Genomic DNA, 24,770 nt, shown 5'->3' on the forward strand with positions numbered 1-24,770 from the left:
GATACTTTGTGTAGAGTTAATGTGGATTTCCTTGGCAGCAGTAAATCTGAGGATAGCCAGCACCTGGGTATAGAATGATGGAAAATGCCTGGTTCTTGCACAACTTCCTAAAGTGGCTGAATTAAAGACACTGCAACCCTCTTACCTAGGGAGTTCTTCAGACATGTGATGACAACCCCCTTTATTGTTTCACAGGCCAGTTTTAGATAGAGTTTCTGCAATTTTCAGTCAAATGCTCTCTAACAAATTTAAAAGAGTGAGGTAGACCTTTATGTTTATTTTATTAAATTCTACTTCAGAAAGATGGGTCAGCAAAGATAAGGAGCTAAAAGTTTGTTATCTTCCTCTTCTTCTCCATCCTTATAGATAGTCATTTCTTATCCATGTTATATGTACCTTAGAAAGAAAGTAGAGACTTCAAACATTTCTGGGGAAAACAAATTTATATTACTTTTTCTTCTTTCAAAATCAACTGTCACACCCTGGCTGGTGTGGTTCAGTGGACTGAGCACTGGTCTGCGAACTGAAGGGTCACTGGTTCTATTCCAAGGCCTTGGTTGAAGGCCAGGTCACCAATTGGGTGCGTGCAGGAGGCAGTCAATCTATGTTTCTCTCTCACATCAATGTTTCTCTCCCTCTCTTTCCTTTCCCTCTCTCTAAAAAAAATTAAGTAAAATCTTTTAAAAAATTGAAAAACAAAACACCAAGCAAACAGAGAGCAACTGTCTGAAATCACTTATTGCTTGTGGGAAAAGGCTACTCTGTGGCTTGGAGCTAGTCAGCAAGTTTAAGCTTTTAGACGAATACACAGTGGTCTGCTGCCGAGTCTGTCTGAATTCTTGGTATGAGCATGAAATCATTGTCTCTTGCAAATGTGGCTTCATCATATGGAACTCTGCTGTGAAATACCAGCTGGTACTGAGGCATAAAGTTCTTCCTGCTTGAGAACAATATCATCTGCAAACAGAACTACTTATACTGCAGCTCTACAAAAAAATCCTTTGCTGTTTCTTCAGGCCTCACTGAACTTATTCGAGTCTGGCCATGAACTTGTTATTTGGACAACACAAAAGCCATCTTGGGATTCCTTTAGACTCTTCCGTACTCCTCACTCAGTTATATGACTGCTTTTGTCAATGGTTATGACAGGATATATCCCAGAAAAAACATTCATAAATGGTGATACCCTCTTTCACTCTGGACTTTATCCCACTGTAGATGAATTCATTTCAGCAGACATTGGATTTAGTGAGGAAGGAGGAATACACAAATGACTGGCATCCCTGTTTAAGAAATATGCACCCTAGTAAGGAGACAACCACATTAAGTAAATGATAGATATATGTATGAGGTGCAGAAGTAACACAGAGAGGGTGGGATGGCTTTACTTGGGGGAGGGGGACAGATGGAAGGTTAATAGGAGGTTTCATCTGAGTTATGTTCTAAAGGATGAAAGGATATTCCAGGCAGAGATAACCAGCAGTGTGGGGCTGTTTCCCTTGCAAGCAATGTGACCAAGCATGATGGGGATGTTCTTGAGGTAAAAAGGAAGGAAGGGAGGTTTATACTTCTTCAGGTTGATCAAACCACGTGGTTTACTTTGCTAGGTTCTGGTGGCCCTGAGTCTTAACGTGGGTACAGAGAACGTGACTTGAGGACTTCAAGAAGAAACCCAAGGGTAGCCAGTGGCTAAGAGCATGTCAGTCAGATGTATCTGGCATTGCCCCCAAATTAGGTGAACTAGACCACTTCCTTAACTTCTTTGGGTCTTAGATTTCTCCAATTTGGAACAAGGAACACACTTCATAGGGAGAGTAAAATCATTATAAGAAGTTAGAAATGTGCTTATTATGTAGTTATGTGGTCAATTAGTATTAGCTATTTTTACTAGACATTAAATTATACATTTATTAAGGGTGGTCAAGGGGAAATCATATTGTTTCAAAGGGCAGATACTTTATGAGCTATGTTGATATAGTCCAGTAGAATTATTTGTAGAAAAGCATTGACTACAAAGTTTGTCTGATGGCTTGTGAGACTATTCTGACTTTGCAAAACCAAAACATGGCAGAGCATGAGCTGGATGGCTTCAAATTCCTGATTTTTTTAATCCATAGTAAACCTTTAAGTCTACTTGTTTGGAAGCTTTATCTATCCTGTCAAGCCTTATGGGGGAGGGAATGACCTTTGACTGTTGTAAGAATTTCTCAGAATTGCTCCTAAGATTTTTGCTTCCTTTTGAATCCTCTACCATGGTCATTTCTGAATTACTTCATTGCAACAGGTTGCTAAGGCTGATATTATTATTTATGATTAATGTATTAGGTTTCTCTAGAGAAACAGACCCAATAGGATACATGTATAAATACAAAAGATTTGTTGTAGGAATTGGCTCATGCAGTTATGGAGATCAAAAAGTTCCACATTTTTCCCTCTGCAAACTGTAGAATCAGGACAGTTGGTGGTATAATTTAGTCTGAGTATGAAGACCCAAGAACCAGGAGCACTGATGTCCAAGGGCAGGAGAAGGCAGACCTCCCAGCTCAAGGAGAGAGGGAGAGAGGGAAGGAGGCAGGAGGGAGGGATGAGAATCCATCCTTCCTTAGCCTTTTTATCTTCTGTTCAGGCCCCCAGTGGATTGGATGATATTCCCTTACATTGATGAGAGTAGATCTCTTTACCAGACTACTGAATCAAATGCTGATCTCTTCCAGAAACAACTTTCATAGACACACCCAGAAATAATGGTTTACCAGCTATCTGGGCATTTCTTAGGACAATCAAGTTGTCATACAAAATTAGCCATCACAATTAGTTTGACTAATATTTGCTTTTAAAAAATTGATCCTCACCTGAAGATATGTTTATTGATTTTGAGAAAGATGAGAGAGAGAGAGGCATTGATCGGTTGCCTTCCATATGCACCACGACTGGGGATCCAACCCACAAACTTTTGATGCACAGGACAATACTCAAACCAACTCAGTCACCTGGCCAGGGCAGTTTGCATTTGCTTCTGATGAGCTTATATTATTAATGGGGACCATTAAAGGTTATTATCATAGGTTCAATTCATTTTAAGAGTGGTAGGTGAAACAGATGCTATCAATGAATAAGAGGGTCCTCAAGCAATTTTTTGGAATTTAATGACAAACAAGACATGCCAATTTTTTCTCTCTCCTACCTATTACCATGTTCAGGAATATGAGAGAGACATATCAAATAACTACTCAGCACTCAACTTGATTGCATTTTGCAGGACTAAGCTGAATGAAGACAGAATCAAATAAGAACATGCCAATGGGTTAAGGGGTCATGTAGTGATAGGGTAAAAAGCTTGGGCATGGGTTCAGGAGACTAGATTAGGGTCCTGATTTTATGATCTAACTGATTCTGTAGCTTAATCTCTCTTTTCTGTTCAGTAACATTGGGTTAATGACACTTATTTCACTCTCTGACAATGGAAAACACTAGGCAAATACTCAAGTATTGCATTTTGGCATTTGTTCAGTTTCTCTTCAATCAGTCATACCACATGACTTGCTGCAAGTTTATACTATGAGGCCTGCTGCTGTGAGGTTACCCTGTTTTTCAAGAGAACAAGGCCCTCTGTACCTTTAAGGGACACTTGGCCATCACACACACTTCTCTGTGACAGTGTTGTCCAATTGAAATATAATGTGAGCCACATACGTAATTTAAAAATTTCTGGTAGCATATTAAACACAAGACAACAAACAGATGGCAGTCATTTTAGTAATTTATTTTATGTTGTATATCCCAAACTTTTAAAAACACATAAAAATATGCAGGTATTAGTGAGATGTCTCATATACGTCTTTTTGTTGTATAGAGTATTTGAAATGTGGTATATGGTTTAGACTTAGAGTGCATGTCAACTCAGGTCAGCCACATTCCAAACAATCATTAGCCATGTTGGTTAGTGACTACTGCATTGGACAGCACAGTTCTGGACAGTCTCTTGTTCATTGTTTATCTGCATCCATCTTAATATTCATTTTTCTCTCTAGCTTCTGCAATTGCTGAAATCATCATGTATATCTAAAATAATAGCCATTATAAAACATGTAATATGTGTTAAGCACTTTTTTCTATTATATCATTGTGTGTTATTACTGTCCTCTTTGATTAGATAAGGAACTTAAAGTACTGAGGTTAAGTGACCTGCCTGAAGACCTTACAGATTGTAGGGGATCCTGGATACTAACAGGAGCAGTCTTCTCCCAGGGCCTGTGCTCTTCATCACTCACTCTGCTGCTCCAGTAGTCACATGTAACCTTACTAATTAGTGAAACAGGTAAAGATGTCTATGAGAGGCTGTTTTCTTATCCATAGTGGTGGCTTTAAGTAATCTTGAATTTTATAATTGTATGATAAACCAACTTTTTTTATGGGGGAAGGTGAGCATGAGAGTACATTTGGCCATTTTAGTAAGGAGTAGTGTTTTTTTTTTAATATGCTTTATTGGTTATGCTGTTACAATTGTCCGAATTTCTTTTCCCTTTGTTCCCCTCCACCCAGTGACCCCCCTCCTTCTAGTTGTCCCCACCCCCTTAGTCCATGCTCATTGGTTTTGCATAGAGTTTTTCTCAACATCTTCCTGTCTACTCCACTCCCTTCTACTATGCTTCTTAATTCCTGTACCTTCTCCCTCCCTTACCCCCTCCCCACTGACTTCCCCCCAAAATGTTACCCATACCTATAATTCGTTTCCCACTCTGGTTGCCTACTTAGTTTGCCTTTGTTTCTATTCCCTAGCTTCTGTTGTTGGTTGTGATACAGTTTTCATTTTATTTTATTTTTTTATTTTTGGTTTTTCAATTACAGTTGTCCCCTTTTCCCCCAATTTCTCTCCCCCACCCAACCCACCCCCTCTCCCGCAATCATATCCCTCCCCGTTGTCCATGTCCATGAGTCATTTATACGGGTTCTTAGACTAAACCCTTCCCTTACTTATCCCCCTTCTCTCCCTCCCCCCACCCCCCTATTGACTGCTATTCTGCTCTTTGTTCTGTTTAGTTCCTTTGTTTGTGTTGTTCTTTAGTTTCCTGTATTAGGTGATATCATATGGTATTTTTCTTTCTTTGCCTGGCTTATTTCACTAAGCATAATTCTCCCTAGTTCCATCCATGTTGTCGCAAATGGCAGGAGTTCCTTCTTTCTTTCTGCTACATAGTATTCCATTGTGTAAATGTACCACAGTTTTTTTGATCCACTCATCTGCAGATGGGCACTTAGGTTGTTTCCAGCACTTAGCTATTGTAAACAGTGCTGCAATGAAAATAGGGGTGCATAAGTTCTTTTAAATTGGTGTTTCAAGATTGTTCGGGTATAATCCTAGTAGTGGAGTCGCTGGTTCAAAAGGCAGTTCCATTTTTAATCTTTTGAGGTAATTCCATACTGTTCTCCATAGTGGCTGCACCAGTCTGCATTCCCACCAACAGTGCAGTAGGGTTCCCTTTTCTCCACATCCTCGCCAGCACTTGTTGCTTGTTGATTTGTTGATGATGGCCATTCTGACTGGTGTAAAATGGTATCTCATTGTGGTTTTTATTTGCATCTCCCTGATGGCTAATGATGTTGAGCATTTTTTGATGTGTCTATGGACCTTCTGTATGTCCTCTTCGGAGAGGTGTTTGTTCAGGTCCTTTGCCCATTTTTTTAATTGGGTTGTTTGTTTTCTTGATGTTGAGTCTTATAAGCTCTTTATATATTTTGAAAATCAGTCCCCTGTCTGTGATGTCATTGGCAAATATGTTTTCCCATATGGTTGGTTTCCTTTTCATCTTGCTGATGTTTTCTTTTGCTGAGCAGAAACTCTTTAGTTTGATGTAATCCCATTTATTTATTTTTTCCTTTATTTCTCTTGCTTTAGGAGATGTATCCGTGAAGAAATTGTTACGTGAGATATCTGATATTTTCTTGCCTATGTTTTCCTCTAGGACTTTTATGGTGTCACGGCTTACATTTAAGTCTTTGATCCATCTTGAGTTTATTCTCATGTGTGGTGTAAGTTGGTGGTCTAGTTTCATTTTTTTGCAGGTCCCTATCCAGTTCTCCCAGCACCATTTGTTAAAGAGGCTCTTCTCACTCCATTTTCTGTTCCTTCCTCCTTTATCAAATATTAGTTGACCATAGAGACCTGGGTTTATTTCTGGACTCTCTATTCTATTCCACTGATCTATATGTCTGTTCTTATGCCAGTACCAGACTGTTTTGATCACAGTGGCTTTGTAGTATTGTTTGATAACTGGTGTTGTGATTCCTCCTGCTGTGTTCTTCTGTCTCAAGATTGCTTTTGCTATTCGGGGTCTTTTTTGGTTCCATATGAATTTATGGAGTATTTGTTCTAGGTCTGTGAAATATGTCATTGGTATTTTAATAGGGATTGCATTGAATCTGTAAATTGCTTTGGGTAGTATGGCCATTTTGATGATATAGATTCTTCCCATCCAAGAACATGGTATTTGCTTCCATTTATTTGTATCTTCCTTAATTTCTTTCTTCAATGTTATGTAATTTTCAGAGTACAGGTCTTTTATCTCTTTGGTTAAGTTTACTCCTAGGTACTTTATTTTTCTTATTGCTAGAGTAAATGGTATTTTCTTTTTTGTCTCTGTGCTATTTTATTGTTGGTGTACAGAAATGCCTTAGATTTCTGTATATTTATTTTGTACCCTGTGAATTTGCCAAATTCACTTATTACATCTAGTAGTCTTTTAGTGGAGTTTATAGGATTTTCTAGGTATACTATCATGTCATCTGCATATAGTGATAGTTTTACTTCCTCTTTCCCAATTTGGATGCCTTTTATTTCTTTTTCTTGTCTGATTGCTGTGGCTAGGACTTCCAACACTATGTTGAAAAGGAGTGGAGAGAGTGGACAACCTTGTCTAGTTCCTGAATTCAGGGGGAATGCTTTCAGTTTTTGTCCATTGAGTATGATGTTGGCCTCAGGCTTCTCATATATAGCCTTAATTATGTTAAGGTATGCTCCCTCTATTTCCATTTTGCTGAGTGTTTTCATCATAAATGGGTGTTGTACTTTATCAAATGTTTTTTCTGCATCTATTGATATGATCATGTGATTTTTGTCTTTCATTTTGTTTAGGTGATGTATTATATTTATTGATTTGCGAATATTAAACCATCCTTGCATCCCTGGAATGAATCCCACTTGATCATGATGTATGATCTTTTTGATGTGTTGCTGGATCCTGTTTGCCAATATTTTATTGAGGATTTTAGCATCTATGTTCAGTGATATTGGCCTGTAGTTTTCTTTCTTTGTTGTGTCTTGACCTGGTTTGGGGATTAGGATAATACTGGCCTCATAGAAAGAGTTTGGGATTTTCCCCTCTTCTTGGATTTTTTGGAACAGTTTGAGGAGGATAGGAGTTAGTTCTTCCCTGAATGTTTTATAGAATTCGCCTGTGAAGCCATCCGGTCCAGGGCTTTTGTGTGCAGGGAGATTTTGGATTACTGTTTCAATTTCCTTCTTTGTTATTGGTCTGTTGAGACTTTCTACTTCTTCTTGATTCAGTTTTGGAAGGTTGTATGTTTCTAGAAATTTGTCCATTTTTTCTAGATTGTCAAATTTCTTGTCATACAGTTGTCTGTAGTAATTTCTAACTATCATTTGTATTTCTGTGGTATCAGTCATGATTTCTCCTCTTTCATTTCTGATTTTGTTTATTTTGGTCTTCTCTCTTTTCTTCTTGATTAGACTGGCTAGAGGCTTGTCAATTTTGTTTATTTTTTCGAAGAACCAGCTCCTAGTTTTGTTGATCTTTTGGATTGTTTGTTTAGTCTCTATGTCATTTAGTTCTGCTCTTATCTTGAGGATTTTGTTCCTTCTTCTTGCCCTAGGCTTTGTTTGTTGTTGTTGTTCTAGTTCTTGTAGGTTTATGGTTAGGTTTTTTATTTGAGATTCTTCTATCCTTTTCAGATATGCCTGTATTGCTATGAACTTCCCTCTCAGGACTGCTTTTTCTGTGTCCCACAGGTTTTGGGTTGTTGTGTGCTCATTATCATTAGTTTCTAGAAATTTCTTGATTTCTTCTTTGATGTCATTGTTAACCCATTCATTATTTAATAGCATGTTATTCAATCTCCATGAGTTTGGGTGTCTTTGATTTTTTTCTCTGAGGTTGACTTCTAGTTTCAAGGCATTGTGATCTCAAAAGATGCTTCATATGATTTCAATTTTCTTGAATTTGTTGAGGCTAGTTTTGTGTCCTATCATGTGGTCTATCTTTGAAAATGTCCCATGTGCCTTTGAAAAGAATGTATATTTTGCTTCTTTGGGGTGGAAAGTTCTATATATATCAGTTAGATTCATGTGGTTTAGTGTGTTGTTCAATGCCTGTATATCCTTGGTGTTTCTTTGCTTTGATGATCTGTCTATTGTTGATAATGGAGTGTGTTGTTGTTGATATCCTTTTTGTGGTCTTCTAGTATTTGCTTTATGTATTTGGGTGCTCCTATGTTGGGTGCATATATGTTTATCAAAGCCATATCTTCTTGATGGTTTGTTCCTTTAAGTATTATGAAATGTCCTTCTTTGTCTCTTTTTATTGCCCTTGCTTTGAAATCCATTTTGTCTGATATGAGGACTGCTACCCCGGCTTTTTTTTCCGGTCCGTTTGCTTGGAATATTTTTTTATATCCCTTTACTTTCAGTCTGTGTAAATCTTTTGTTTTCAGGTGTATTTCTTGTAGACAGCAAATATGTGGGTCCTGTTTTCTTATCCATTCCGTTACCCTATGTCTTTTAATTGGAGCATTTAATCCATTTACATTTAAGGTTATTATTGACGTGTATTTATTCATTGCCCTTTGTACCTCTGTTCCTCTCCTCTCTTGTTCTTTTCTTCTTTTTTTCTTAGAAGACTCCCTTTAGCATCTCTTGTGATGCTGGTTTGGTGGAGATGTATTCTTCCAGTCTTCCTTTGTCTGAGAAACTCCTTATTTCACCTTCTATTTTGAATGAGAGCCTTTCTGGGTAGAGTATTTTTGGTTGTAGGCCTTTGTTTTTCATTGCTTGAAATATTTTTGACCATTCCCTTCTGGCTTGTAATGTTTCCGTTGAAAAATCAGTTGATAGCCTTATTGGAGCTCCCTTGTATGTTATTTGCTGTTTTTCTCTTGATGCTTTTAGAGTTCTCTCTTTGTCTTGAAATGTTGTCATTTTAATTATGATGTGCCTTGGAGTGTGTTTTTGGGGATTCTTCTTCATTGGAACTCTCTGTGCTTCCTGAACTTGTATAACTTTTTCTCTCATCAGGTTCGTAAAATTTTCTGTCACTATTTCTCCTATCAGTTTTTCAATTCCATGCTCCTTCTCTTCTCCCTCTCTAATTCCTATGATCCTGATATTATTTCTTCTCATGCTATCCTGTAATTCCCTTATATCTTGTTCATATTTTTTCAATCTTTTTTCGTTTTGCTGTATTGTCTGGGAGTTTTTCTCTACATTATCTTTTAACTCACCAATCTGATCCTCTGCTTCGCTTAGTCTGCTTTTGACTGATTCTACTGTGTTTTTCAGTTCAGAGATTGAATTCTTCAGTTCTTCCTGGTTCTTGTTAACAGTTTCCTTATCTTTTTTTATGGTGGTGTAGTTCTCTGCAAGTTCCCTGTAATTTTCTTGGAGCTGCTGGTAACTTCCTTGCAGGTTGTCATAGTTGTTTTTAAGGTTGTCGAGTATATTGAGCTTCTTCACCACCATTGTTTTGAATTCCATGTCTGACATTTGGGCTATGTCTATTTCATCTATCTCTCTTTCTGAGGATTCCTCTTTTCTTTTCATTGAGGGTTTATTTTTGCGTCTTACCATGTTGGATTCTTTTTGTTTGTTTTTATTTATTTGTTTTTTTGGGGGGGTGGTCTGCTTTGACTTTCCTCCTTTGTGATGTGAGATTCTTTATGGGAGATCTGGGGGTTTCAGTGCTGCAGTCTCTTTGATATCCTGAGCCTGATGTTCTTGAGTTACCCTTTATATTGTTTGTTTATGCTGTTTGGTTATATTTCAGATGTTCTTTGGTAGGATCTTCCTTTTGGCTAGTTGGTAGAGAGTCACTCTATCCACTTTGTCTTGAGTTCTTTCGTGGATATGCTGTAAAAAACATAAACACACAGCCCAGGCAGGAGACCCACACCCTCAAAAAGTATCCCCCACTCTCTATCCCGCTATCGTCAGCCAACGAGCCCGTATTAATATAAATGTAAATAGATTAGAGCTTTTATACTATAAGAAGAATAGATAAGAGTTGTTTTTGGGGAGGAAAAATATAATTTTTGATAGAGGGGGTAATAGATTAATAGTAGTTGAGACTGTGCAAGCCAGTAGGTAATATTTACATTGTATGTTAATAAAAATAGAAGAAAAGAATGGAAAAATACATACTATTGTAAGAAAGTTGGATTGTATTGTATTGGGTTTATATAGTAATTATATTCTATTATTTAGAGTGATGGGGGGCTAAACTAGACACACAAACAAATAAACAGCGATTAAAGAGAAAGGATGAGAAGGAGAGGTTATATGCAACACGTTAGAGATAAAGTTTGTTTTTCTTTTTGGAAGGGGAGGTACACCCCCCCAAAAAAAAAACCAAGAAAAGAGGAGAAAGAAAAGAATAAAGAAAGAAAAGAAAGAAGAAAGAAGAAAGAAAGAAGAAAGAAAAAAATTTGAAAAAAGAAAAAGGGATGTTTTTACTCCGTTTTAACCTTGGTGTGTCGCCTTCTTTTTCTGCGTCCTCAGCTGGTCTAGTGTGGCGGTTCAGAGGTTCTTGTCTCTGGCAGCAATGGTGTGACCCGCGGTTGCCGGCACGGCGTGCTCCCTTGCTGCCCACTGGAGCCAGTTGAGGTGTCCTTGCTCGCGAGCCCCTGCACGGGCGGGGCGGCCCGACGCTATCCTCACTAAACAGGTTGTTCCCAGATGGATTTTCTCTAATCCAGCAGTGCCATGGCTCGACTCCTGCCAGTGTCCAGCTGCTCACTGAGATGTTCTGTCTGCAATTAGTCCAAACTACAGACAGGTCTCGGGAGCCTGAAAGCGCAGCCTCTCCTCACTCCTCCGCCATCTTCTCTCTCCCAGTTTTCATTTTAATGTTCACAGTTTTGATCCTCTTTCTCCTAAACAAGTACCTTTAACATTTCATATAACAGTGGTTTGGATCTGATGAACTCCTTCAATCTTATTTTGTCCTGGAAGCACTTTCTCTGCCCTTCTATTCTGAATGACAGCTTTGCTGGATAGAGTAATTGTGGTTGTAGCTTTTCATTACTTTGAATATTTCTTGCCAGTCCCTTCTTGCCTACAGAGTTCCTTTTGAGAAATCAGCTGATAGTCTTATTGGGACCCCTTTGTACATAATTCTCTTCTTCTCTCTTGCTACTTTTAAGATTCTCTCTTTATAGTGAGGAGCAGTTTTATAGCAACCACCCGATATTTCTTTGTTCCTTGTTCAGTCTTAAAAATATGTGTGTGTATTTGTGCATCACATTCTATATGCTAGCCATTATGTTAGTGTGGGATTAGAGTTGTGAGTTAAATCAAGTTCTTATCTCAAAGCAGATTTTATTCTGGTGGGGGTTTAAATAATCAGCAAATACATACATTAGAGCTAAATATGACATATCAAACAGGGATGAACACCTCTTACTGAAAAAAAAAGGCGTGGCTATGAGGGAAACAGAAAATAATGTGGTGATTGGAAAGAATATAGCCTTTAGATCAGGATACTAATTCAAATTCTGTTTCTTCGTCTTAGGTCTTAGTAAATGTGAAGTTAGGCAAGATACTTAACGTCTTTGAGCTTAATTTCCTTATTTATAAAATAAGCATAAAAAACTTATAGGAGACTAGGAAGGTTTAATGACACATGTGTGAAACATGCTCAGCCCAAGGCAACAAGGAGATTCACAGAATTCATGGATTTAGCATTCCTAGTGTATTACCAGTGGCATCTGGTCCCCCCCACCCTTAAGACAGCCCTGTAATGGCATGTAGTTTTGCGAAGACTTGAATTCTAATGAGTCAGTGAGCATGTGGATCAAGTAAATCACTTAGGCTGAGTAAGTGTAACCTGGGGCCCATTTGTCCACAATACAGTGGAATTTTACTGACATGTCCTCATCATTTACTATACCTTTATTATAAAATATGTTAAAGTGGTATCTGCAGATTTGGGACTTTTTAATCCCTCCTTTCAATACTGTGGGACAATAGATTTCAGTCTGCCAAAATAACTATTTTTAGTCTATGTCAGGCACTTTGTCTCTGGTGTTCCTTGTTCAGTGGGCAAGTTCATTGGATAAGGATTTTTTTCCTTATAAAATAACATACGGAAAAAATATTTTGTTTTAGAGTTAGTTACAATAAATCATACCAATACTATGGCATTTTCCCCTGGTTGGGTATTTCATTGGGATTTGCATGTAGGATTTGGTTCAGTCACATATGACACAATAAACTCCAAAAAAGAGTGATCTGTACATGGAAGGTTTATTTCTCTCTTGCATAAATGAAGTTGAAACATAGCAGTCCAGGTTTGCAGTGGCTGCTCCGTCTTGAGAGAAGTCTCAGGCTCTGTTTATCTTGTTGTTCTACCATCTCCACGGACCAAGCTGATAGTTCCAACTAGCATGTCAGATTCCAATCAGTAGGAAAAGAGGAAAGAGAGAAGCAAAAAGTGTCTTCTTCATTTACCTTTTATGGTTTCCTGGATGTCGTGCATACTTTTGCTTATATTCCACTGTCCTTAACTTAGTCACTTGACCATGCTCATAGTCGAGTGAGACTGGTATTTGTAATCTCAGATGGACATCTCCACTGTTGCAAATTCTGGGCTAATAGAAGAGGACAAGAAAAGTTATTTGGATAGAAAACTGTCAGTAGCAATGCGTCCCAAAGGATTTTACAATGTATAATAATGTCGTGGTGGTGGTGGTGGGGAGCCTCTGTTATTCTGTTCTGATAGGCAGTTTGGGAAGGTCCATTGTTGCAGAAACATAGAAGGCACTGATCGTTTGGCCCCAGTGATTTCTTGTAGATCTTTTGACAAAGTGTTGATAGGAAGAGAGAAAGAAAATCATACCTCTCTTTTAGTCTTTCCCTGTTATTATTTTTTACTACATTTCATTAACAGGCACTAAAACAATGCTTTTGTTCATTTCAGAGACTTTGTTCCTGGAGTAATTCCTTTTACCTTCTTGGGGAAAAAAAGTATTTTTACCTCTCTTTAAGATATAGGAACACACCACCACATCACCCTCCAATTCTGGAGATACAGTACCCACTAGTCACCTGCCACTCTGCTGTGGAATCTGTGATTGCCTCTACTCACTGGGCATCATACAGCACCCACCATGAGTGTCAAGGCACATGATGGGGACCACAGGTCAGGGCAGGCTCTGCTGAGCAGTGGTAGATGGGTCCTGAGGAGCATAGTAGCTGATCTCCTGCTGTCATCAAGATTCTGGAATAAGTCTGCAGTTGATCATGACTTAAAATGAAAAGGCTAGAATCTAATTTGCATGTTAAAGAAGAAAAACCTAAGAAACATAAAACATCTCACTGAACTCTGGAAGTTGTGTTTTTCCTGTGGCAATTGTTATTATGGATCAATTATCACTGCCAGCCAGGATTTATAAAATGTAGCTTTTACTGTCATTATTTGAAATGTTCTTTTTAGGCTAATCTCCTGGCTGTATTTAGATATTTGCATAGATATTTATGTTCTAGCTAAGCACCTGCAATTTAGTTTTATGTATTAAAAAAAGCTCTTTAAAAATTTCCACTAGATAATTTCTGCTGGTTAAATTTTTCTTTATTTTTGAAAAATAGTTTAATCATTCATTGGTAAGTGTATTGATGTAAAGATAATATGTGGACAAAACTAAAATGTTGGTTGAGTAATAATAAAATCAAATGCCCCAAAGAATGTTAATTGATAGAGGGTGTCAAACTGGATGAATACTTGTAATGACAGGTTTTCTGCTTTTCTTAATCCTGAACTGATGAAAGTCTTTATAATGACCTGGATGGAGACTATGGATAACATGTTCTTATGTTAGTGGATATAACAAAGCTAGGAGAGCTCTTTGGTCACTGAGTGAAGGGATTAGAAATAAAAAAAAAAATTCTAATCAACTGGAACAATGGATCAAATGAATTCAGTGAAATGAAACATGCCTTAGTGAAGCTCAAGTAAGAATGTTTTAGAAATTTTTCTTGATTGTAATCATGATATGAGTCAGTTGATGTGACTGCCAAGAAGAGTTCAATTGTTCTTAGTTTGAATTAATAGACATAGAGCGCTTACAATGTGGGAAGTGGTCCTCCCACTTGTCTCTGTGTCAGCCACGCTGTCCTTGCAGAATCATGATCAATCTATCCAGTATATTTTAGGAAGGATGTTGCTATAAAAGGAGTTTTATTTGCATAATGTTATAGCTTTTAAAGTACTTTCTTATACCGTTTCCAGTTAAATAAAACTAACTGGAGAGTTCCATTAGGATGTTGGGAGAACTAGCAAAATTTAATCTGGGAAAGAGAAGGCTCACAGATAATCCAGTCCTGTCTTCAAGTTTCTGAACTGCTGTGTTGAAAATGGAAAAAGTCTGTTTTATCTTAGATAACATAAAACTAGGATTGTGTGGAAGTCATAAGGAAATAAGTTTTAATTCTTTTTTAAGTATATTTTACTGATTATGTTGTTACAGTAGTCCCACTTTTTCCCTTTGCTCCCCTCTTCCCAGCACCCCCCTTCCCTCCAGCAATGCCACCCCCTTTAGTTCATGTCCATGAGTCATACATGTAAGTTTCTTGGCTTCACCCCTTTCTATATTATTCTTAACTCCCCCCTGTCTATTTTGTACCAACCAACTATGCTTCTTAATCCCTGCACCATTTCCCCATTTCTCCCCCTTCCCCTCCCAGCTGATAACCCTCCAAATGATCCCCATACCTATGATTCTGTTCCTGTTCTTGTTTGCTTAGTTGGATTTTGTTTTTATTTTTTAGATTCAGTTGTTGATAGTTGTGAGTTTCTTGTCATTTTAGTGTTCATAGTTTTGATCTTTTTCTTAAATAAGTCCCTTTAACATTTCATATAATAATGGCTTGGTGATGATGAACTCTTTTAGCTTTACCTTGTCTGAGAAGCACTTTATCTGCCCTTCCATTCTAAATGATAGCTTTGCTGGATAGAGTAATCTTGGTTGTACGTCCTTGCCTTTCATCACTTTGGAAACTTCTTGCCAGTCCCTTCTTGCCTGCAAAGTTTCTTTTGAGAAATCAGCTGATACTCTTATAGGCACCCCTTTGTAGATAACTCTCTGCTTTTCCTTTGATGCCTTTAAGATTCTCTCTATCTTTAACCTTTGGTATTTTAATTATGATGTGCATTGGTGTGGTCCTCTTTGGGTCTAGCTTATTGGGATTCTCTACGCTCCCTGGACTTGTATATCTCTTTCCTTTGCCAAATTTGGAAAGTTTTCCTTCATTATTTTTTCATATAAGCTTTCAATTTCTTGCTCTTCCTATTCTCCTTCTGGCACCCCTATGGTTTGGATATTGGCATGTTTAAAGTTGTCCCAGAGGTTCCTAAGCCTCTCTTCATTTTTTTCAATTCTTTTTTTTCATTCTGTACTGATTGATTTGTTTTTTTCTTCCTTATGTTCCAAATCATTGATTTGAACTCTGGTTTCCTTTCCTTCACCATTGGTTTTGTGTGGATTTTCCTTCATTTCACTTAGCATAGCCTTCACTTCTTCCCTTATGCGTTTGCCATACTCAAGCATATCTGTCAAGCCTGTGAGCATCTTTATCACCAGTGTTTTGAATTCTTCATCTGTTAGGTTGGCTGTTTCCTCATTGCTTAGTTCTCCCGCTGGGAGCTTGATCCATTCTCTTTTTTGGGCCATACTTCTCTGTTTCCTCATCTTGAAAGGCTCCTGTGTGTGTTTGCCTCTGTGTCTTGGTAAGCTGTTGCTCCTATTACGTTGTAAGGTGTGGAGCCTTAAGTATTCATCAGTACAGGGTGACCCGTTTTACCATGTTGTGGCACTGTGTGGGGGGGAGGGGTCTGAGAGGGAACAATGCCACCCATTCAGCACACACCCCTCTTCCAGGCACCTCTCGCACTTCCATATGGGCCTGGTACCTCTCTAGCTGTTGCCCTGGCCGTAGTTCCCAGAGTGGGTGGGTCTTCAAAGGTCCTAGAACCATGGAGGCCCTTCAACAAGGAGATTCTGCTGAGAGACTGGCAGTTTCTTCCTCTTCCCCAACCCCCACTGGTTTGCACAGTCAGAAACAATGAGGCTCTTATTTTCCCCGGTGCTGGGACTGGGAGCTGCCCGGCCTGGTCTGGGTCTGGGAACACTCCCCAGGTGTCCCTCTGACTTTTTTAAAACATGTGACTGTATTTTTTGCCATCCTGCTGCTGCTGCTCCTGTCACTGCCGCTGTCACTGTCACATCTGCTGCTGCCACCACACCGTATCCTCTCCGCCCCGGCCCTGCCCCTCCTACCTGTCTGGATGGGTGTTTCTTCTTTATATCTTTGTTTGTTGGACTTCCATGCAGCTTTATTTTCTGGAACTTCTGGTTGTCTCTAGTTTTGAGGTAGTTCTGTTCCTCCTAGTTGTGGAGGGAGATGCAGCATGTCATCTACACCTCCATCTTGGCAGAAAGTAGCAATGTAGGTTTTAGTTCTTTATAGATGTCCACAATTAGAATTGGCTTCATTGTGAAGTAATAAAGTAGGATGTGTGTTTGTTTTAGTTTTAATAGGCTCAAATGGAGCTAAGAGACTTTGGTATACATTGTGTAAAGATCAGTGCATTAATTACAATGGTGTGTTGTCCATGATGTGTTTCTGACATTGTCGTTTAGTTCCCTGTAAGGTGCTGGTATTTACCCTTCACCTATGCCGTGCTCTAGACCATTTGCCCTGACAGAGCAGCACCTCTGATGAATACCCACTTTAGTTAAAACAAAATTCTCATTAAAGCCCCTGCCCACCCCACCCCTCAAAAATAGACCTTTCTTTGAAATCATCAGCCCTGATATGTTAATGAAGGAATCTGGGTAAATTCAAATCTTCTACATAAAAAGGAAAATTGAAAAAGTCCATTGTTTTTGTTGTCCACTCTCCTTGCAGGGTAATCAGATTTAAACTATGTGTGATGTATCATAATGGTTTTGAGCTTAAAGATGTGCAGAGTTGCTATTGTAGCTTATTTTAAATCTAAACTAAAGCTTGCATAGATAAAAAGGGTCCTGTGATTTAAAACCTAAAATAAATAAAGCGGTATAGGCTGAAAAAGTTGTTTCACCCATTTTTTCCATCTGTCCGGTTCCCACAGCCATTCTGCCATAGTTTCTGTCTGCATTTGGACAAATTCAAATACAAGTTCTGATTTTGCCTGTTGTCTAGTGGTGACTTATTTTGTATACTTTCTATAACTAGCTTTCTTTCCTGAGATAGTTTGAAGGTTTTTTTTATGTTTTATTGATTATACTGTTAAAGTTGTCCTAATTTTTTTCCGTTTGATCCCCTCTGCCCAGCACCGACCCCCCTTAGTTCATTTCCATGGGTCATGCATATAAGTTCTTTGACTTTACCCTTTTCTGTACTATTCTTAACATTCCCATTTATTTTGCACCCTCTTACTATGCTTCTTAATTCCTGCAGCATTTCCTTCCTTCTCTCCTCATCCCCCTCCCAGCTGACACCCCTCCACATGCTCCCCATACCTATGATACTGTTCCCAGTCTGGTTGGCTGCTTGGTTTGTTTTTATTCTTATTTTTAAGATTCTGTTATTGATAGTTATTATTTTGTTGTCATTTTAATGTTCATAGTTTTCATCCTCTTTTTCTTAAATAAGTTTCTTTAACATTTCATATAATAATGACTTGGTGATGATGTACTCCTTTAGCTTTACCTTGTCTGGGAAGCACTTTATCTGCCCTTCCCATTCTAAATGATAGCTTTGCTGGATAGAGTGATCTTGTTTGTAGGCCCTTGCCTCTCATCACTTTGAATATTTCCTGCCAGTCCCGTCTTGCCCGCAAGGTTTCTTTTGAGAAATCAGTTGACAGTCTCATAGAAACCCCTTTGCAGATAACTTTCTTCTTTTATCTTGCTGCCTTTTAAGATTCTCTCTTTATCCTTAATCTTTTAGCATTTTAATTATGATGTGTCTTGGTGTGGTCCTCCCTGGGTCTACTTTGTTTGGGGCTCTCTTTGCTTCTTGGACCTGTATGTCTATTTCCTCCCCTAAATTAGGGAAGTTTTCCTTCATTATTTTTTCACATAAACTTTCAATTTCTTGTTCTCACTCTTCACCTTCTGGCACCCCTATGATTTGGATGTTGGTACATTTAAAGCTATCCCAGAGGTTTCTAAGCCTCTCCTCATTTTTTCAATTATTGTTTCCTCCTTCTGTACTGGTTGACTGTTTATTTCTTCCTTATGTTCCAAATCATTGATTTGAACCCTGGTTTCCTTTGTTTCACCACTAGTTTTGTGTGAATTTTCCTTCATTTCACTTATTATAGCCTTCGTTTCTTCCCTGTCATGCTTAATCTTTTCTGTGAAGTGTATGAGCATCTTTATCACCAGTGCTTTAAACTGTGTGTTAAGTTGGCTGTCTCCTCATCAATCAGTTCTCCCACTGGAACCTTGATCTGCCTCCTATTTCGGGCCTTCTTGGTCTCCTCAACTCGATAGATTTCTGTGTTTGCCTCTATAACTTAGGATCTTATCAGTACATAATAGAACTTTTTCATTCTTTTTATAGAACCAATAGTATTACCATTGTTTGAATGTCATTTTATTTAGTTCTCTATGAAAATTTAGCTGCAACTGTGCTAAGAGCTGAGGTTGACCCAAATTAATTGCACTTCCATTCTAGCTTTCCCCTTTAAGTTGTAAGCCTTAAGTAGTCTCCACAGTACCCAAATAGTTACATCAGACAGATACTGCCAGTGCTTTTGTTGGAGACACATGCTGGTGTTTCCTACTTCACTGTCTTCCCATAATCCTTCCTCTCTCATGTAGATTTATTTGCAGTGTTTGGTTATGAGTGAAATTAGGCTTTCATAGTTTGAATCATTTCTCTGAATGTATCCAGTTTGTCCATTTTTCTGTTAGATTGTTGATCACATTCTTACCAATACCTAGGATGCATGAGTTTGAAAATTTGCTCTTTAGGATATAAATTGTAAGTATATATATTTTCTGTTTAGTCTTTTCCAATGATTTTACTTTTGGTATTTTTGCCATGCTAAATTCATTGTTAATATTTATATAATTAAATTTATGATGTGGATTTTGATTCATGGTTAGGAAGGTCTTTCTCATACCAGGATTTAAAGGAATTCTCCCTTTTTTTATTTAGGAACTTTACAGTTTCATATTTTTATATGAAAAGTTTTAAATTCATATTGGACTGTAATTTTCTGTGCTGTGTTCCTCTTTAATTTTTCTGCATTGCTCCTCAGTTATTCTAAAACTATTGATTGATTAGAACATCTTTTACAAATGATTTTAGGTGCCAATAAAGGCATGTAATAGTACATTTCCAATTATATTTGTATCCATTTCTTGAGTATATTCCATTGTTCTCTATCTGTTGATGTATAATGTAGCTTATTTTAATCTTGCAAACAGCATTTAAGGAATTCTGCTTTCTGAGAGCTATGCCCAGTGCTGGGTTTTAAATTTCATTTTCTTTTTTTCTCCCTATTTCTTTTATGTGGAAATGTGGACCTCTTCACTGTACTAATAAAGTATTTATTATTGAGTGTTTGTATATCACTATAATATTTGTTATCATTTTATGTGTTTAATAAACCACAGTAATTTTTATTCATTAAAAAGTTGAAGGCTGATATTTATCCAGGTGCTTCTGGCATGTTTTATGAGCTGTGCCAACATTGGCATTTCCAAGGCAGTTGTTTGCGCAAATCCCCTTTCCTCGATTCCTACTGAGGAATTTTGCATGCCATAATCACCAAAAAGTAACTCATTGATACGATGGCTAGTTACACACTGGTAAACTAGAAATTGCAAAGATTTAGAGGAATGTTTGAAGAACATCAAGTCTGATGAAAGAAAATGGAGTGAAGAAATTCACTAGTTTTTAAACGACGTTTTTTTTTTTTTATTTATCAAATGAGCAGGTTGGGACAAATGAGAGTTAATCCTTCAATTAATTGTTATTCCCACACACATTTCCATTTCCATTATTTTTCCTGGACACTTGGTGTGCAAGTTGAAGCCCTTCTTGGAGGGTCCCTGGAGAAAGGGAGAGAAAAACTAAACATACTGGTATGACTTGGCTTAAAAAAACAGTGTAGACCCTGGCTGGTGTGGCTCAGTGGATTGAGCGCCGGCCTGCGAACCAAGTGTAGCTGGTTTGATTCCCAGTCAGAACACATGACTAAGTTGCATGTCAGGTCCCCAGTTGCGGGCGTGAGTGAGAGGCAGCCACAAAGTGATGTTTCTCTCCCTTTCTCCTTTTCTCTCTTTCTAAAAATAAATAAACAAATCAATTATTAAAAAATGTTTTTCTAATCTTTTAATAAGTTTATCCTCAGTATATTTTTAGATGCTTCACATCTCTCTGCAGTTTCCAGAACTGAACTGAGTTCTTTAATAGTCTGGTGAGGATCAAGTGAAATGAAGAGATTACTCCTGTCCTGTGATATGTTGTTTTATCTGAGAGACTGCATTGTCCTTTCTCCAGTTAAGCATTTAAAAAAATGCTTCTGCATGACCTAATATGCCCTCACTGCAGCGAAGTTTCTGCCACTATAATCAGGGCTGGCTTCATGAACCTCTGCAGTTGCATAGGGCTCTGAGCTCAGAAGAGTCCCAGGCTTTGTTTAATGCCCTGTTGTTGCAGACCTGAAATTCTTAATATTTTAACAAGGGGGCTCCTCATTCTCATTTTGTACCAGGCCCTACAAACTAAATTGCTGGTTGTAGTTGATAACTAGACATGGTTGATAAGTCATAGATCATGTCTAATCCACCCTCAGTAATAGTTACAGTAGTGAGACTGAAGGCAAGGAAATTGGGTTGCCCTGGTTCACAGCTCTTCCCCCAAAGTGCTTAAAGATACACTCACTGCTCACCTGTTGCACCTCTGTTCTCTTTTGGATTTGTCTCCTCCTTATCATTCCTTTATTCATCTCAATTCCATCAGACATATTTATTCATGGAACCCAAACTTTTGGCATCCAATAGATGTGCTTTCCAGAGGATTCTTTCTCAGAATCCCTGTCCTTTGAGATCTTCCTACCTCTTATCTCTTGTCCAGGGCTGGTGGTAGTCCACTCACCTGCAAGATTGCTTGTTCTCTGCCTTCTCTGTTTAGGACAGCTGGCTATTTTGCACAAATTAATTTCTCATCAAAGTTTTAATTTTTTCCTGCCTCTGCAAAGAGACCAGGGTAATTATCATGGGAATTCCATCTAGGGTAGAAATTTGGATTTCAGTGCAATGTCAGCATTCCAGAGTGTATGGGAAAGTGAATTGAAAATGTTTTACAACTGAGCTACAAGTGTAAATAGTAGGACTTTTTAGTTTTTACTTTTCTTTACCATAAAGTTAATTCTAAGTGTCAAATCTAATACACATATAACAAATATAACTTTTTAGAATCATTACATTTCACGATTGGCAAAAGTTTCTCTTTTTCTTATAGCTTAACAAGCAACAGTTGCAGTTACTGAAAGAACGGTTCCAGGCCTTCCTCAATGGGGAGACCCAGATTGTAGCCGATGAAGCATTTTGCAATGCTGTTAGGAGTTACTATGAGGTAAGTGGGAAGAGCTTTGTTCTTGGCATATTGATGCTTCATTAAAGATTTTTAAAGATGGATTTCCCATTTTAAGAATCTCACTGGAATGATAAAAAAAAAAGCTGTGAGTTTGCAATCTTCCTGAAAGCATTGTCAAGTGTATTTTGTTTAAAAACTCTGATTCCACAGCCTGGTTTTGAGAGATAAACAGAATTGGAAATTACTCACATCTTTTGAGCAGAAGTAAATGGTTTAGAAAAATTTTTTGGCAGTAATGGATATAGCTGAATATAGCTATCTTTGGGAGCACATGTCTAAATTATCCTTTTTAATTGGAATTTCAATAGTAAATTACTATTTTGAGCCATTTTCTTACCTAAGCTTCCTAATAATTAAGACCAGTAACTAATTTCAAGAGGATAAATTCTCTTTTCTTCCTGAAGGAATAATACTACCAATACCATCTTGCTATTTCTTCTGATTTTAGTGTGTGACTTATCAGGATTTCCTGTGAGCACCATTTTTCGCACATTGTCATTAGACTGCTTCAGTGAGTTGCCAGTCAATGTTAGGTTTAGAGAGTTCTATATTTTCCTAAGCATTTCAGAGTTTTGGGGAAATGGGTTCCTTCCATTGCACAGATATTCTAAACCTTTCAGCTGAAGAAGCAAAACATGCAAATGTTTTAGACTAGTATTAGATTAGTCTAATGTAGAAGCAAAACATGCAAATATATTAGACTAGTAAAAATAAACAATGTGGGGACACAGTGTGTCTGAACTTCCCTGAGACAGGGAATATATCTTTACATGAAAAACAAATTAATTGGATGTATAGATAATTAGTTGAATTTGTAAATCATTAATTATGCATCGGAAGTTATTTAATGCACCCTGAGGGAGGCTTATATTACCCTAAGCCTTGGCCTGTTGAATTGGGTGGAAGTATGGGCATCTTGCTTAACATAGATGTGTCTGGCATGACTCTAGTGGTAATAGTGGATGTTATCTGAGTGAACCATGACTCAGAATATCTCAACAAATATAGAATCTCAAAATCTGAAGTATAGGATGTTACAGTTCTTCTTGCAAGACTCAAAGCCTGAAACTTTGAGTCAAAGGCTTGTAAAATGAAATCTTGCAATGAATCTTAAAAGATAAAATGTAAGGGCTTTTCCTTATATCATGTAATAAAACAAAAGAAAAGTGGAAAGTCTGTGTTCCAGTTGGAGGATATGTGGCTCAGAAAAGTAATTTATGTAAAAAGAGGTGATTAAAAAAATAGTTCACTTTTGGTTTTGGTAAATATGCTGTGGCATTGTAAGTGTTAATATTAGGAAAATTGTAGCTGGGTGAGGGGAATATGGGAGCTCTCAGGACTATATTTGTAACTTGTGTGTCAATCTAAAAATGAATGTATTCAAAACAAGTACTCATGATATGGCCAGAGTTTAATAAAAGGTACATTTAAGCTGTGTTAAAGAAAATACTGTAACTCTAACAAAGTATTGTAAGTCTAATGAAGGAGAGAGTATCCCCATTGTATTCTACATGAGGATTGTGTTCTCTTCTGGGCATGATATATAAATAAAAAAGATGTGGGCAATTTATGGTTATCAAGGTATAAAACATATTATTTGTAGGTTACATGAAGGAACTGGAGATGTTTAGCCTGGAATAGGTTTAGGCTTGTGTCATATGTGGTCCCAAGAGTAAAATTAGGACTAAGATGGCAAGTAAAGTGGGGAAGATTTTAACGCAATACCATTGGAGTTTGGTGCACTGGCTATATGCAGAAAGGACCGGTGAGTGCATCACTGGGGCTAGATTCCAGCTGCATGCACTTCACAGTGAGAGGCACACTGCACATACACGTCATGGAGCTGTGTTGGACTGAGTCAGAATTTCAGAATCTACACATTTAAAAGCTCCCCAGATGATGCTCTTACCTCTGTAGATTGCTAACCAATGGAATTAGATGATTGCTTGCTAGGATTGTTACAAAGAGAGATATAAGTATTGAAGAGGTGGTTAGATGAGTTGACCAAATTTCTTTGCTTTTGTTAATATTTCCAGCCGGGGTTTACTTGGGAGAGTATACCCAACTTGTCTTAGTGCAAGTCTCAAAGTGCTGTTAAGATTTTTGATATTAGTAATAGGTTTATGAAGACCACATTTCTGAATAACATTAGGGAAGTTATTTCCAAGGTGACACATATTAACTACCGAATGAGTACATTTTGGTGGTAAAAAAAAAAAAAAAGTTGCTTTTCAAAATTTTTCCCCGCAAGGTTGCTTTTTTGGGAAAAGTTATTTCTCAGTTTTTTCCCTTTTTAATGATATTTTTGTATTCTTTGCTATGACTAACAATGGTGGTAGTCTCTACTATTATTGCCTTAGGTAGTATTCTATTGCTTACCAAAAAATACCTAATTTTTTCTTCAATAGTCTCTTTATGATAAAGTGAAAATATTACTACCCACAAATCACATACATAGAAAGTAAAACTCAGATATGTTTAATAATTTTGCTAGTGTTATATACTTGTTAAACAGCTAAGTTAAATGTGAGTTCTGGTATGCCACAGTTATTTCACAGTTGCCATTTTAATTACAACTGCACCAGGTGCTATGTGAAGCACTTCAAAAAATAATTTTATCCTTCAATTCTGTTGAAAAGTTTTATTCTAGTTTCATCTTAAAGATGAAGTTAAGTGACGTGTGTCCAAAGCTGACATGGCAGAGCCAAAACCTCTCTCTTGCCAGTAAAGCTTATTAACAACAGATTCTTAGATTCTACCCAAGATCTATGAAATCAGAATCCCTGGCAAAGCAGCATCTGGATTTTGAACTTTCACTTGGTTGGTTTGATTTATACTGTGATTTGAGAATAGTGTTGACTTAGTTCATACAACTTCTAAAATATAT

At 37.6% G+C, this 24,770-nt stretch overlaps 1 protein-coding gene across 10 annotated transcripts in view; it reads left to right on the forward strand.

The window, feature by feature from the left end:
• CADPS2 (calcium dependent secretion activator 2) overlaps positions 1-24,770 on the forward strand; it is a 689,394-nt gene that overhangs the window by 156,734 nt on the left and 507,890 nt on the right. For all 10 annotated transcript variants that reach the window (XM_090287420.1, XM_090287419.1, XM_090287416.1 and 7 more), the window contains exon 2: positions 21,749-21,862. In XM_090287420.1, the coding sequence (XP_090143546.1) occupies positions 21,749-21,862 (114 nt within the window). The remainder of the gene's footprint in view (positions 1-21,748; positions 21,863-24,770) is intronic.

This window comes from Furipterus horrens, unplaced genomic scaffold, assembly GCF_987537825.1.
Source record: "Furipterus horrens unplaced genomic scaffold, mFurHor1.1.pri manual_scaffold_9, whole genome shotgun sequence".
Classification (NCBI taxonomy): domain Eukaryota; kingdom Metazoa; phylum Chordata; class Mammalia; order Chiroptera; family Furipteridae; genus Furipterus; species Furipterus horrens.